Source organism: Nyctereutes procyonoides, unplaced genomic scaffold (genome assembly GCF_905146905.1).
Source record: "Nyctereutes procyonoides isolate TBG_1078 unplaced genomic scaffold, NYPRO_anot_genome, whole genome shotgun sequence".
Classification (NCBI taxonomy): domain Eukaryota; kingdom Metazoa; phylum Chordata; class Mammalia; order Carnivora; family Canidae; genus Nyctereutes; species Nyctereutes procyonoides.
In genome coordinates, this window is record NW_026575122.1 from 3106359 (window position 1) to 3122852 (window position 16494).

The following is a 16494-nucleotide window of genomic DNA, read 5'->3' on the forward strand; positions in this document are numbered from 1 at the left end:
GGGAGCCTGACGTGGGACTCAATCCCGGGTTTCCAGGATCACTCCCTGGGCTGAAGGCAGTGCTAAACCGCTGAGCCATCTGGGCTGCCCCATAAAAAATTTTTTTAAGGTTTATTTATTTATTTGAGAGAGAATGGGAGGGGCAGAGGGAGAAGCAGACCCCCTGCTGAGCCCAGAGCCTGGTGTGGGCCTATCCCAGGGCCCTGGGGTCATCACCTGAGCCACCCAGGCACCCCAGTGGTAAGATTCTAGTAAGCTTTACCGGGGCGCCTGAGTGGCTCAGTTGGTTAAGTGGCCAGCTTTTCATTTCAGCTCAGGTTCTGATCTCAGGGTCCTGGATGAGCCCCTGTCAGGGGGTCCACGCTCAGCTCAGCAGGGAGTGGGCTTGAAGATTCTTTCTTCCTCTTCCTCTGCCCTTCCCCCTGCACACACTCTCTAAGATAAATAATCTTTAAAAAAAAATAAAGTAAGCTTTAGATATGTAAACATGAAAAATAGATGGAGGGATACTTTTGACAGAAAAGAATTCAAGCCCTGGAAAAATCTAGATTTCATTCCTGCTGCAATATTGGCATATAGTCAATCTGTCCAAAATACTACCTAATTTTTTGCCGCTGCATAACAGTTATTTTGTGACAATAAAATATCTCCTCTATGCATTTTGAAAGAGAGTCATTTCTCTAGTTATGAAAGACAAAGTCCTGTGGATCTCAACTCATGTTTCATTTTACTGATTTTTTTTTTTGTTTTGTGCATCTCCTTAGGCCTATAGAAGAGCATTTAGTTTTGTTTTGTTTTGTTTTTTTAATTTATTTATGATAGTCACACAGAGAGAGAGAGAGAGAGAGAGAGACAGACAGACAGAGACACAGACACAGGCAGAGGGAGAAGCAGCCCCCATGCACCGGGAGCCTGACGACGTGGGATTCAATCCCGGGTCTCCAGGATCGCACCCTGGGCCAAAGGCAGGCGCTAAACCCCTGCGCTACTCAGGGATCCCTAGAAGAGCATTTAGAATATGAATGGGGTAACTAGTTTATAAATGTGAATGTCACATTATTGATTGACCTTTATAAACTTTTCTGTAGTTATTAGCTAACAATGAGCCAAATTATGGAGAAGATTGCATTCTGTACCTCACTTAAAAAAAAATGTATATCACCCACTAAACTTCCTAGAAAAGAATGAAACTTTGGGTTTTTTTTTTTTTTAAGATTTATTTATTTTTAAGATTTTATTTATTCATGAGAGACACAGAGACACAGGCAGAGGGAGAAGCAGGCTCCATGCAGGGAGCCCGACGTGGGCCTCGATCCTGGGTCTCCAGGATCACGTCCTGGGCCGAAGGCTGCACTAAACCGCTGAGCCACCTGGGCTGCCGAGACTTTAGTTTTAAAGGTTAATTTTTCTGCATATAAGAAATAGCTTGCTACCATGTGACAAACGAATATTACTTTGTTGATTGAGATCAGTTCCATTCTACAACACTTCTGTCAAATGCTGTAAATGAGGAGATAGTTTAGCTCTGAATATAGCATTCACTTACCATGTTATTTTACGGTAGCTCTACTACTTTTATTTATTTATTTATTTAAGATTTATTTATTTATGATAGACATGGAGAGAGAGAGGCAGAGACACAGGCAGAGGGAGAAGCAGGCTCCATGCCAGGAGCCCGACATGGGACTCGACCCCAGGACTCCAGGCTCGCGCTCTGGGCCAAAGGCAGGCGCTAAACCGCTGAGCCACCCAGGGATCCCCTACTTTTATTTATTAGAAAGGGTGCAAGCCTTCTGGTAGTGAGGTATGTTCTGTAGTATCTATCGAATGCTCTATGACGCAGCAGGACTTAGGAACATTCCAAAGACCGTGTGAGTAAGGGGAAATTGGGGCGCCTGGGTGGCTCAGTCAGTTAAGAATCTGCCTTGGGCTCAGGGCAAGATCCCAGGGTCTGAGATCAAACCCCCATCGTGCTCCCTGCTCAGTGGAGAGCCTGCTTCTCCATCTCTGTTTGCTGCTCCCCCTACTTATGCTTGTTGTCTCTCTCTGTGTGTGTCAAGAAATAAAGTCTTTTAAAAAAATTGCTTTATTCTATACGTGAAGACTTAGTAACATATTTCATTAATATTAAAATTTATATCTGAATAAAAACACCATTAAATCTTAAGTTTAATTAAATCTTACTATGTTTCACTACTATAAGAAAACCTGATAATTGCTAATTCCGACTTTCAAAATACATGGATGGTTTACATAGGAGGGGTTTATAATATAATTTATAAACTTAGGGTTGCCGCAAATATTGAATTTCTTTGGAAGATCGAAGTATGTCTGTTTTACCTCCACATCCTTAAGAGTAGGCTTAACTTTTTAAATTCTATAATATTCCTTTAAATGTATTGCAGGTTTTGACAGGAGAGATTTAGGGAGACAAATGTTGCTTTTGTTCAGTGTCGTAGAAAATATAAGCTTGGGCCCCGATGTATGGACTTTTGTTTCTCCATACTGAAATGATTTGAAAAGATAATGAGTTTTGATAACATTGAAAGTGATTCTTTAAGACATGATTCTTTGATATACTAATTATAACCTGACCTTGACTAGCGTATTTGCATTTTAAGTAGTTAACCTCTAGAAAACAAGATGGACCCTTCTCGTTGGGCACTAATTTGCTTTACTACCTCTACAGGGGAAAACTAGGAAAATAAAACTTGAAACAGTTTTGACTTACTAAATTCGATTAGCTCTGTTCATTTAAAAGTAAGCCAAAGGGATGCCTGGGTGGCTCAGTCAGTTGGGTGTCTGCCGACGGCTAGGCCATGATCCCAGGGCCCTGGGTCTAGCCCACGGGCTCGCTGCTCATGGGGGGGAGCACTTTTCCCTCTGCGCCTCCTCCAACTCGCTCTCCCTCTCCTCACCCTCTGAATGGATAAGTAAAATCTCTAAAAAAAAAAAAGGGTAAATAAAAGATGATTCAATTAATGCCACCCAGTTATCAGCCTTCCAGCAGCCAGTACAACTGCTCTGAAGCTGTGAGAGATTCGGGCTAGAATGGAAGCGGTGACCAAGCGCACCTGCCCTTTTCCGTGTTTTGACGTCCTAGCATGCCTGCTTTCCTTGGCTTACGATGGAAAGAGTGGTTTGAATTGATGTTGCCTGACTTTTGATCGAGAAAACGCTGAATGTGTTCAATCCAATCTATTTTAAAGGCCACAGAGACCTTTTTATTTTGTCAGACTGTGATGCGTCTCTGATCTCTGTCCCCTGGCTTGCACCTGAATACCGTAGAGCTGTTATTTCCTGTCCCCGACTTCAAGAAGCTTACGCGTGTTCCAGGCTTCTTCTTTTGTTCAGGAATTCTGATGCGAAGGAGGCCATTTGAGAGAGCCAGCTAGGATGTGAACAGGAAAACTCCCATTCACCGGCGGCCGTCACGAGTCGGTCGATTCTCGGCCTTCATCTTCCCCAGATGGCATCTGACACGACTGACCTCCTGGAAACGTACCCCTCTTGCTCTGGGCCTTGGGCTTTCCCAGTTTCCTGCCTGCCCCCCGGGGCCCCATAGCCGCCTTCGCTCCGTGCCCTCCCTGACCCGCTGGAGGGAGCCCCAGGCCTCTGTCCATCTCCCCTAACCCCGGAGCCGTAGCACCTCAAGTGTTGTGTCTGGGCCACAGGAGGCCACGAGGAGCTCCTCGTCTCCAGCGTCCCTGCCGTACCCGGAAGGCAAGGGCATCTCGGCAGGGTGCACACCAGGTCTCTTGGCATCATACGGCATCGTACGGCCTGCTTCTTCCCGGTCCTTCCTAACAGACCCTCCGCAAATCTCCCAAATTTCTCACTTTTAACCTCTTCTTAAACTTCTTGAGCCTAGGAGTCAGCTGAGCGTGCACATTAGAATCATAGGTAAGCCTGGCCGTGCCACACAAGGTGCGTATCACGTGACTCAGCCATTGCACTCCTGCGTATAAACCCAAGACAACCGGAAACGTCCGCATCTCCACAAAACCGTACAGTTGTTCAAAGAAGTGTCCATAATGGCCCAAAGTGGAAACAGTCTAGTGTTAGGATATATTAGGGCTAGATCAGCACAATGTGCTGGGTCCATACGGTACAATGTTACCCGGTCCTCGAAAGGAGCAGGTACCCAGAGTGACGTGCTGCTGTGTGCCCAACACGCATGGCCCTTGGAGACGGGCACTGCGGGCGAGCAGCCCTCACGAGGACTGTGTGGTGCGAGGCCTTGGATATGGAACACCCAGAACGGGCAGCGTGGGGACAGGAAGTAAGACGGGGGTTGCCTGGAGCCGGGACGCAGGGGACAGATGGGGAAGGACGGCTAGTGGGTGCCGGCTCGCTTCCTGGAGCGAAGAAGATGCTCTGAAAGTGGCTGGAGGTGGTTGCACAACCCGATCCTACGCTGAACCACGGCACTCGCGCTTTACGTGGACGAATGCGGGACACGTATCACCCGGAAAGCTGGTGTGCAAAAGGGAAGAATGGCATGTGGAGCTTTGAACACCTGTGCAGCGGGGATCGGCCCGGCCCCCTGGCCCCCGCGTGGCACATGCTCGCTCACTCGTGCCGCACGGACAGTGGCCACGGTGGCGCTGGGCTGGCAGCCGCTGCTGCAGCCCTGGCCTCCTGTCCCCGTGGAGCCTCCTCTCCAGAGACAGATCGTCCCAGCAGGTGCCAGAGTCCTCACCCAGGCGGGGCAGGGCCCGGGCTGTGGACGGCTATCCCGACGCGCGGTCTGTGGGCGCACCTGCCGGTTGGGCGCCCCGGGGTCCCGGAGGCCGCACGTCCAGGGTCCCGAGGCCTCTCCTCCAGAGCTGTATCCCTCTGGCTGTATCCTCCCGGGACCTTCGCCTGTGCAAGCGCATCCTGGCCTCTCCCATCACATCAGGGCCCCACCCTTGTCGCTTCTTGTGACACTAGTTACCTCACTAAAGGCCCTGGTCCCAGACAGTCACACTGGGGGCGAGGGCTGGCACGTGTCACTTTGGGGGAGCGCGGTTCGGTCCATTGCATCATGTATCCCTACAAACCGCCCAGCTGGTCGGTGGCCTCTGAATGGCCGCACTGCGGTCCTCTGTGGGTCGTCAGCTTCCCGGCGCAGGGCCCTAACGGTGCTTTCCTGAGAAAAAGCGTCGTTAGGGCCCCACCACTGTGGAGACTGATTTTCATTCCCTTTAATTTATTTATTTTTTAAGATTTTTTTATTCATGATAGACATAGAGGCAGAGAAATAGGAGGAGGGAGAAGCAGGCTCCATGTCAGGAGCCCGACGTGGGACTCGATCCCGGGACTCCAGGATCACGCCCTGGGCCAAAGGCAGGCACTAAACCGCTGAGCCACCCAGGGATCCCCCTTCATTCCCTTTTAGCAGATGGTTCCCCACCTCTTTATTACCGGTGGGTTCCTGCGTCCCCTCGTCCTTTCTCATTTTGCTACTAAAAATGACCATCTGCGCCCTCGTGGGCAGCCCCCAGGTGAGCAGAGCCACCCTAAGCTTTATGTTCACCTGCTAAGTGATACTTTCCAAGTGTTCCAGGCCACCAGCAAGACAGAAGTGACTGGAACACCTTTCTCTTCTTGCAAAGGTTCCACCATCCTGTCCGTCCTCCCCATCTCAGCTAGCCGTGCCAGCCCCACCTCTTGCTAACTCAGAGACCTTTTTGTCGTCCCGGGCTCTTCCTTCCACCCTACATCTCCCATCAGTTGGCCTGCCTCCCCATCCATCTCCTCTCCTCTGTCCCTTCCACGGCCACGCTCATCACATCCTGCGGGGATGAGTCCAGTAGGCACACTACTCGCCTCCCTTTGTCTTCTTAATCCATATTCCTTCTCTTTTTTTTTTTTAATCTTTATTTATTTATGATAGTCACACAGAATGAGAGAGAGAGGCAGACACATAGGCAGAGGGAGAAGCAGGCTCCATGCACCGGGAGCCTGACGTGGGAGTCGATCCCGGGTCTCCAGGATCGCGCCCTGGGCCAAAGGCAGGCGCTAAACTGCTGCGCCACCCAGGGATCCCCATATTCCTTCTCTTGCCAGTGTAATTGGATTCAGAGGTAACTCTGATCGTGAACAACTTACCCGTTCAGAGTTTTCTAAACGTCTAGGGAGGAAAATTCTGAAATAAAAGGCTCTCCATGAGCTGGCCCTACTCATCCCTGCCCTTGGTGGTGAGGGATGGTGAGCTCCTTTCAGTGACTCCCATTTACTCTCCGGACAAAATCTCAGTGCTTCGGCGTGGCACCAGTCCCTCAGGTCTTCCCTGCCTACCTTTCTACCCTACACACACACACACCTTCTTGGGGTCCTAAGTATTTGCTCAGGCTCTTCTCACACTAAAAAACATCCTTCCTCTCTACCTCCCTAGTCTGTGCGGTTAGTTCTCACGTTTCCCTCAAGGCTGGACTCAGGCCCTACCATCCTCCTCCTCCATGACCTGCCCTCCCTTCCCACTCCTGCTGAGTTAAGGGGCTGCTTTCCAAGATGTCACAGCTCCTTGTGCAAGCTTTGATTTTGGTTCTTTTCATACTGTCTTGAATTGTAGACGTATCATCTGTATTTTATCCTGGACTAGTCGCTCTTTTTATAGGGTAGTGTCAACATTGGAGGCTTCAAAGTCCTGATTCCTGGATTAGAATCTTGGCTACTGGGATGCCTGGGTGGCTCAGCAGCTGCATCTGCCTTCGGCTCAGGGCATGACCCTGGGGTCCGGGGTTGAGTTCCATATTGGGCTCCTTGCAGGGAGCCTGTTTCTCCCTCTGCCTGTGTTCTCTCATGGATGAGTAAATAAAATCTTACAAAGAAAGAAAAAGAGAGAGAGAAAAGAGAAAGAAAGAAAGAGAGAAAGAAAGAAAAAGAAAGAGAGAGAAAGAGAAAGAAGAAAGAAAGAAATGTGGCTACTTACTTAACTTTCCTGGGCTTCATTTTATTTTATAAAGCCTGCGCGATAAGGGCATCCACTTCAGGGGGTAGTTCTGAGAACTGAATGAGGCAATCCATGCACAATAGTTCACCTGTGCCTTCTGTGTTTTAAATTCACCAAAAAAAAATCATAGCTGTTATTATTAACAATAATGATACTGTCCGTATTCCTAGTGTTTAGTACAGGCCTGGCACATGGACTTTCAGAGGTTTGAGCACATCCATAAACAAACCTGTGTATTCACCCTATGAAGCATTTTTGTCCATATTAACTTACTTGAAAAGCATGGCCAATTAACATAATTTGAATAAACGGAAGCAAAAAATGTTTTTCGTGATTAGATAACCTGACAATGATGACTTTATTATTTTAGTGAAAATTCGAAAATTTAATAAAGCCAAACCACAGCCGGATGTACTTGAAGAGGAAAAAATCTATGCTTACCCCAGCAATATCACCTCGGAGACTGGATTCAGGTAAGCTTTGAGTAGGGAATGAGAGACTAGAAAAAAAGAATTGTAGGGCTCCCCACCCCGCCCCCGGAAATCTAGAAAACATTCCACTGCTAGTTTATAGTTGTGCAGATGTGCCTTTTGAATTCAGTTTGACCTGCTTACTCCCATTCAGCTGTGATAAAACAAAGTCTAACGAAAGGACCTCATTTTGGAGTATTTCCCTTGGCTTACAACGTCAAGGAGAAGGTTCCAAATACAGTGCGTTGCTCTGCAAGCTGGGAGGGACCCCTTTGCGGAGACTACTGAGCACTGGTTAGCAGGTGCCACCCGTCACCCTGTTGATTCTGTGCAGGACCGTCTCAAGCCTGGAAGACATCGTCGAAAAGCAGGGAGACGTCATCGCGCACCTGAAGCGACACAACGCCCTGCTGAGTAAGCGGTTGCTGACGTTCACTTCCTCCGGGGACTCTCCGCCCAGTAGAGCGTGAGGGCCTGGCCAGGCCAGTGGCTGCAGAGGGAGAGGGGCCCACTGATCACCTGACAAGCCGGCCCAGCAGGTGGCAGTTTGGGCCCGATGCCACTGGATGCCACTGACGGTTCTTATTTGAAACCTGAATTGTGTTCTCCCTGTGGGGATGTTGAGCAGGTGGGACTCGTGGGTCACCTGAAAGGTGCTTCACAGAGCCTGGATGCTCCGATGCCCAGGGAGGACGTCTCTTTTTGCACATTTTGAAGTCCTTAACCGTCTGGCTCATCCGAGGATCAGAGGTATGATTAAGCCTGGTCTCGCGCAGCCCTGCTTCCGCAGGCCGTAGAACCCTGGAATGACTTGGCTGCTTATATGGAGATTGACAGGATCATCTGTTTTAAACAAGGGTTTGATCAAATAAGTTCTTTCCGCTCTTAAACTGATGGGAGGAGTCATTATTTTTTGTGGTTAATTAATGTTTTCTTTGCCCTGCGGAGCCTCACCGTGTACCCGACCTGCTTGTGTGCTGTGGATTACAGCTTGGCCCTGTAGCTTTTATGAAGAATTTCCTCCCCGTAGGACCCGTCTCACTAGGTGATTTACTATGCAAACTCCTACACCTTTTCATTCTCCACAAATAAGAGAATCAAGATCGCTCAGACCAGGGTCAGACTGACCGATGCTGCTCGTTGTATCAGCAGCACCTTCCCCTGGCAACAGAAATACCCGAGAGAAAACCTGAGAACTTTCCCTTTATTTTAATCCTTCTTCAAGGAGTTGCCATGTGCTTCAGTATTGACTATCCCTTGATTAGATCAAGAAAGGTAGGTTCAGTGGCTCTAAGCGGGTCTAAAGAGGAAAAATTATACTTCCTTAAGTTTCATTTATTTAAGTAATCTCTATGCCCAATGTGGGGCTCGAACTTGACCCAGGGATCAAGAGTCACGTGCCCTTCCAGCCGAGCCAGCCAGCCCTCCCTTGGATTATAGTTTCAAATTATGAAAATAAATTGTCATATAAACTTACATAGAGATATTAATTATATCTAATCCTCCAGGTGGAATGAAGCATTTTTGTAAGTAAAGGGCATCATTTCCTCAGTTTTCCCAGTCTGCCCCTTTATCCATTTGCATTAGCACCTCTATTACTGCCCTAGGAAGCTTCATAGGAGGGGAGGGGACATTTGTGATTATGTATGTGGGTCATTAACTGAATAATCAAGATCTCATCTGAAAACCCTGTGTAGAAATACACAGGTATTTCTCAGGGGATGCAGTCATTCGGTCACATCCGGGTCCTTAGGAGGGTGAACACCAGTTACCTTCAGATCTAGCCATTGCTGGGACCTTCTACAAGTTGTCTTCTAAGGTAAAAGTGATGGCGTGTCCCCCGCAGACAATCCCCTTGAGGCCCCAAAATGATGACACTTACAAACTAAACGCAAAATTGTATTTTTAAAATTCAGATTGTATTCAAGTTTCCTGACTTATCTTCCCTCCCTTCTTTTTTTTTTTTTTTTTTTTTTTTTTGTCCCCTCACCTTCCTTTTTACTAAGTATTATCTCAAAACCATTGCCTTCTCTGGAAATCTGTCTCTGTGTTGTGGAAGAGGCTATAAACTGCGTCTGCGGCCTCCGCAGGAGCTTCCTGGGCGTCATCTCAAACTGGCCCTTGTACCTGGAGGGCTGGGGCAGACCCGAGAAAGGGCCAGACCCCCCAGGCCTGTAGGCCGCAGGCCTAATACACATGGGAACCTCGAGCCAGGGCCTGTGTGGGGTGGCTGGGGTCGCGCAGATCTCTATAGAGGCCTGCACTGGGTTCCCTCATGGGTGTGGTCCAGAGCCCCCAGGGCACATCGCTCTCCCAACGCCGTGTCCTCAGCTCCCCGGTGACTGGTGACCGTAGGGAGCGGAACACAGCCTCCAAGGACAGGGGAGGGGGAACAGCCTCTGAGGGCCCAGTCCTCCCAAAGTCTTCCGCTATGTTCCTTTTCAAAAGGAAAACACCAGTGGTAGATGATTCTTACTTAGTTTTAAATTCAGTTGAGGGACACTTGGGGGGCTCAGTGGTTGAACATCTGCCTTGGGCTCAGGGCATTACCCTGGGGTCCCGGATCGGGTCCTGCATCGGGCTCCCTGCAGGGAGCCTGCTTCTCCCTCTGCCTGTCTCTCTCCCTCTCTCTGTGTCTCTCATGAATAAATAAAATCTTTAAAAAATACTCAGGATCTATAGTCAATTTCTAAGGTTTATAGGATGAACTTTGGTTTACAGAAAGAGTTTATAAAGTTAGGATACTCAGATTATGATGTATGGTGTCTGTATGACCACAGACTTTTCCAAAGTCAATAATGCACATATCAAACAGTAAGAAAAGTGAAAGTATCAGAACTAGGAAGACCAGGTCATGAGCAAAGCACTTTAAATGTCAAGCGTTCTATTCACCAGGCTCTCAGTGAGCAAGCACAGCAGGTACAAAAACTAAGGAGACCCTGGTGTGGAAGGAGGAAGAGCACTAGGATGGCTAAGCTCCGTGCCGGGTGAAATAACGGCTGGAAGCCCGGGGCCTTAGGCACTCTGGGTCAGGGTGCCCCCCCCAAGGAAGGGGCTGCGGGGGTTCCGGGCAGACTAAGGAGTAAAGAAGGCAGGGACAAAGGCCATGAGCAGCACTGGGTCGTAAAGTTTGAACCCAAAGTGTGAGGGAGGACATGGGGACAGAAGACCATCTGGTCGGGGAGGGGCCCCATGCGGTCTCGCTGAGGGGCCTGCCCTGGAACATGGTCCACCGGCGAGTGCCAAGCAAGGAAGTGACAGGGTCAGTGTTATTTTCAAGAGGATCAGATTATAGTACAATGTGGAGGAAGGCTCGGTGGCAGAAAGATTTGACCCTGAACTAGGAGGTATAGCTACATTTTTTTGAGTATGTATGTGGGGGGGCGCCTGGGGGGCTCAGTCGGCTAAGCGTCTGCCTTCAGCTCAGGTCATGATCCCGCGGTCCTAGGATGGAGCCCTGCAGCCAGCTCCCTGCTCAGTGGGGAGCCTGCTTCTCCCTCTGCCCCTGCCCTATCTCTCTCTCTAATAGATAAATAAAAAATTTTTTTAAAGAGTATATATGTTTATACGTGGAATATATATATTTCTATAATTTGGGGATTTTGTTTCAGATGACAATAGCATTGTGACTTATAAGTTAAAAGCTTACTTTTTAAAAAGAGCAATATTGAAAAACATAAGGAGAAAAATAATTTGAAATCCTGCTACCAAGGACTTGTACCAACAGTGCTTATCATCCCCCTACTCTCACCCTTTGTGGCTGTTTTCAGTCTGTTCAAGTCTAGCCCATCTGATAGATTAAAAAATACATCATTGTTGCACATTGCATTTCCTTAAATATTAATGAAGTTGAGCATTTTCCTCCATATTCCTTGGCCTTTATCTGTCTTTTGTGATGTGTATAGATCAGCTCTTTTTCTTATTATTCTACTGGGATATTTTTTTTTCTTAAATATAATATCCCTTTTGATATAAGGATAGTCCTCAGTATATGTTTCTTGGAAATCTTTCATTGCTTTGAGTTCACAAAATTGAATCTCTAAAAGCCACACCTGATGCATTCTTGTGTGAGAGCCAGCAGTCGTGAGTGAATTTTAATATACCCAGGCTTCTGCTGCAGGCCCTGTTCTTCTTCCAGGGACTCAAACCCAAGCCATAAATGAATCAAGCAACTTCTTTTTCCTCTAAGGCAGCATTCCCCAACCTTGGCACTATGGACATTTCAGGTTGGATTATCTTTGCTGTGAGGAGCTGTCCTGTGAATTTTAGGAAGTTTAGTTGGTATTTCTGGCTCTGGGATGCCCCTGCGCACCCCCAGCTGTTACAGCCAAAAATGTCTCCATACCATGTATTTCATTTCATTGAACACTTAGCATTTCATTGAGAACTGACCATGTGCCAGAATGTATTCTAGGTCCTGGGAGTTCAGGAATCAATAAGATAGAGAAGGTTCCTGTTCTTGTGGAGTCTACATTCTAATGATGGTGTGGGAGGTGGGAGTAGAGGGAAGGAAGATCAAAGTGAACACAGACAAGGAAACCGACCATTGGGTTTGATGAGTTTGATTATTCTTCTGTAAATTAGACCTCATGGAGCATTCTTACATTAATATGACTTACGGAGAAAATTTAACTTCTGTGTACTGCACCATCCAGAAAACCAAATGGCAAATGAAATGAACTTTATGTTCTTTCCCCATCCTTTTTACAAAAAAGACTTACTTTAGGGACTTCACAACTTGATCAGAGATGGTTTGATAGGTCTTACATTTTTAAGGAAACAGACATTAAATAAATGACAATCACAAATCACAAAAATCTCTAAACACGCCCTAGGTTTCCTAAGGAAAATAGCTTCATTTGTAAACCAAGGAAGGCTGTCTCTAATTCTCTCTGCATTTTTAATCCAGTCTCACTTTTCACCCTACTACTACACTGAAACTGTTCTCAAGGTTACCAAGAACACCCTTTTTTGTGGCTTGAGCTAGGAATGGATGCATAGGTCTCCTCTTCCTAAGCCTGTCAGCAGGAGTAGACTCAGCTGAGCACTCTTCCAGGATTCATCTTCTTCATTTTGGCTTTCAAGACACAGCAAACTTGTGCTTGTTTTCCGAACTCATTGGCTTCTTGTTCTGTGTCCTTTGCAGGTTCCTTTTCTTATTGTACACCACAGCTCAATCCCTGGGTCTCTTTCTTCTCCATCAGTACTCACTCTTGGTAATCTTGTGGCTTTAGTACAGTCTACAAGCTGGCAACTCCCAAATGTGTACCTTCTTGAACTCTAGACTCCTATACCTAGCTGCCTCATCTAGAGCTCTAATTAATGTCCAAGACATCTCACAAACATATCCAAAGCTGGGATGTCCTTCACAGCCTTCTGTCTCCACAGTGATGGTTCCTCTACCCCTGACATCCCACAGTCTCTCAAAAAATCCTGCTGGCTTTTCCTTTAAAACAGATCCAGAATCCATCATCTTTATATGGATTTTTGTAATAGTCTCTTAAGTGGTGTTTTAGCTTCTAACCACCACAATCCCCTCCCCCCACACTCCCAAAACATCAGTATTTAATACAGTAGCAAAGAGATTCTTCTAAAACATCCATCAGATCATGTTACTCTAATGGTTCCCTATCTCAGTAAAACCAAAGCCTGACGGTGACTTCCAGGGCTCTAGAAAATCTGCTCCTCCTCCCACCCTTAACTCATCTCTTCCTACTCTTCCTTTATGTACTCTGTTTCAGTTATATTGTGGTTTTTCTATTGTGAAGTCCATCCCCACCTCAAACCCTCGCAGTTACTGTCTACTTGGAATGATTAATTCCCATATACCCTTCATCCTTCAAGTCTTCGTTAGTGTTACTTTTTCAGTGAGGCCTGCTCTGGCCCACTATTTAAAATTACAGCCTTGGGGATCTCTGGGTGGCGCAGCGGTTTAGCGCCTGCCTTTGGCCCAGGGCACGATCCTGGAGACCCGGGATTGAGTCCCACATCGGGCTCCCGGTGCATGGAGCCTGGTTCTCCCTCTGCCTATGTCTCTGCCTCTCTTTCTCTGTGACTATCATAAATAAATAAATAAATAAATAAATAAATAAATAAATAAATAAATAAATATGAATGAATGAATGAATGAATGAATGAAATTACAGCCTTTCCCACACTCAGCACTTTCTAGCCCCTTACCCTTATAGGGGTTTATACTCTTTTACCCCAAAGTATGCCACTTTGGCTTATTGAATATTTTGAAATAAAGATTCTTGAGAAACAAACAGCAAATGCAAGAACACTCTGACCCTTCTCTGTCCCTCTGAAAGGAGATTATAAATCTCCCACGTGAAAGGTGTCCTCCCTATACTAGGAGGTTAGAAGACATCCGTATGACCAGAGATGGGATTTAGGGCTAGAGACTATATAAAGAAACCTTTTTACTTCTTTACCTATTCACTACCCCCAAGCTCAAACCCCTTTGTCTTGTCATTTTTTTATAAATGTATTGTTTCTTTGTCTAAAAGGTTTAAAGGCTTCCTGCTTTGGTCACTTCTTTGAGTCACCCTTTTAATGCGTCTCTTGTATGTATGAAATTAAATTAGTTTTTCTCTTGTCAATATGTCTTAGGTCTATTTTATTATTAGACCAGCCAAGGAATCCAGAAGGGAAGAAGGAAATTTTTTCTTCCCCTGAACCCTGTTTGAGTTGTTTCCCAGTGTACTTACCATCTAAAATATTACATAATTTACTCATTCACTTTGTTTCTCTCTCCTGACTCGAATGTCATCCTATCAATTTCAGATATAGCAAAGATTTAAAAGAAAAGATAAAATAATTATCCTACATAAGATTTTCATTTGAAAAGAATGCAACAGAAAACAAAGCAGGAAATAGACGTGTGGAGTAACATCAGAAATAAGAACATCCACACTTCTTATTCTGGAGGTTCTAACAAAATATGTATGTAAGAAAAAGAATACACAGAACTATAAAATTTGAAAAGGAAGTGATAAAATTACCATTATTTGCAGATAATATGATTGAAGATACAGAAAACTCCAAAGGACCTACTGGGAAAGCTATTACAAAATATACAGAAATAAGACAATTCAATAAGGTGGCTGGGAGCGAAATTAATATGTAAAAGTCTATTGCTTTTTATAAGCAACTACTAACTAGGAGATGCAATTCAAAAAAAGGCCCCATTTATAATAATAACCACAAAAAAAAGATTAAATATCCAGATCTTTTTTTTTTTTTTTTGAAGAAAACTTGAAAATATAACTAAAAGATGTAAGACATGAAAAGGCATGATACGGGCACACCTGGGTGGCTCAGTTGGTTAAGCATCTCCTTCAGGTCAGGTTGTGATTTCAAGGTTGTGAAATTAAGCCTCCTCCCTACCCTATGGATCCACCCTTCTTGTCGAGCCCCCCCCACTTTCAGCTCCACATTCAGCAGGGAGCCTGCTTCTCCCTCTCCCACCCACCCCACCCCCACCTCCCACGCCAATTATACTGTCTCTCTCTCTCTCTCTCATAAATAAAATCTTAAAAAAAAAAAAGGCTTGGGATCCCTGGGTGGCGCAGCGGTTTGGCGCCTGCCTTTGGCCCAGGGCGCGATCCTGGAGACCCGGGATCGAGTCCCACGTCGGGCTCCCGGTGCATGGAGCCTGCTTCTCCCTCTGCCTATGTCTTTGCCTCTCTCTCTCTCTCTGTATGACTATCACAAATAAATAAATAAATAAACAAAAAAAAAATTAAAAAAAAAAAAAGGCTTGACACATCCTCAGAGACTTGACATTGTAAACATGTCATGTAAACATGTTTACAGTTGTCATGTAAACATGACAGTTCTCCCTTGGTTAAGCTATCTGAGGACTAGTGCTAAGATATCAGAGATATTATAACAGCATAATTAAAACAGTGAGATACTGTCTGCAAATAATCAGTGTATCAAAAAAAGAAATGTAGAAATAGACCAAAGTGTAGATGGGAGTTTAGGATATAAAGGTGACACTATAATCACCACCAAAAAGTTAGTTCATTCAGTACATAGTGTTGAAACAACTAGGAAAACCATTAAGGGAAAAAACGGGTTTGTGGAAGGATTTCCATCTAAAATGAAACTGGAAGACATGAAATAGAGAACCTCACGTGCCTTTTAGAAGCATGGAACTTAGGAACTGAGACTGGTTTTCCATAAATGCCTGATTTACAGAGGATAGACTTAGCTCCTGACCAATGAACATCCACCAAGAGTCTCTCCCATCCTTATGCCAATGAACTTAGTTTGAACTCTAGCTGGACGCACACCCCTACTCCTTGCCCATGAATACAGCCCACCCCAAATCCTTAACAAATTCACCTGTAGCTTGCTAGAGCATGCATTTCCTTTTTTTTTTTTAACATTTTATTTATTTATTTATTTATTTATTTATTCATTCATTCATTCATTCATTCATTCATTCATTCATGAGAGACAGAGGCAGAGACACAGGCAGGGAGAGAAAGCAGGCTCCATGTGGGGAGCCCGATGTGGGACTCGATCCTGGGACTCTAGGATCACGCCCTGGGCCAAAGGCAGGTGCTAAACCACTGAGCCACCCAGGGATCCCCTAGAGCATGCATTTCCTGAATTGCAACTCCTCTGCTATTCCCAGAGAGACTCAATTCCTGATAATTTGAGCTTGCTTCAGTTTACCTCTTTCTTTAGGTTAACAGATTATTATATCTCCTTAAAATTCATATCTAATAAATTCTAGCTGATTCAAAGATTTCACTGTTTAAAATAAAACTATAAAAGTTCTATAAATAATGGGAGAGGTTTTTAAAATCATTTCAGAATAAGGTAACTTTTTCTAAGACTGGTGCAGAAGCCACAAAGGAAAAACCTGATATATTTACATAAAAATTTAAATTTCCCCTTGTCAAAAATGGTTATGAGATGCATATACCAAAAGTTAAAAGACAAATAGAAAACTGGATTAAAAAATATTTACAATTAACGTCACTGTCTGCGATTTGTGATTCATAAAAGGAAGTATTTATTTGGCATAGAGCTTCTAAACGCCTTGAAATTTCCTAAGAGCACTAGGAA

At 45.4% G+C, this 16494-nt stretch overlaps 1 protein-coding gene across 6 annotated transcripts in view; it reads left to right on the plus strand.

Moving 5' to 3' along the window:
• TMEM192 (transmembrane protein 192) overlaps positions 1 to 16494 on the plus strand; it is a 44476-nt gene that overhangs the window by 18150 nt on the left and 9832 nt on the right. The window contains exons 5-7 of one of the 6 annotated variants that reach the window (XR_008665887.1): positions 7311 to 7413; positions 7745 to 8455; positions 9108 to 9380. Coding sequence is in view for 1 of the 6 variants with exons in the window: in XM_055336408.1 (XP_055192383.1) it covers positions 7311 to 7413; positions 7745 to 7880 (239 nt within the window). In the remaining 5 variants the exon portion in view is untranslated. Of the gene's footprint in view, positions 1 to 7310; positions 7414 to 7744; positions 9383 to 16494 lie in introns of those variants that run through there. The other 5 variants (XR_008665885.1, XR_008665886.1, XR_008665888.1 and 2 more) reach the window with 5 other exon arrangements.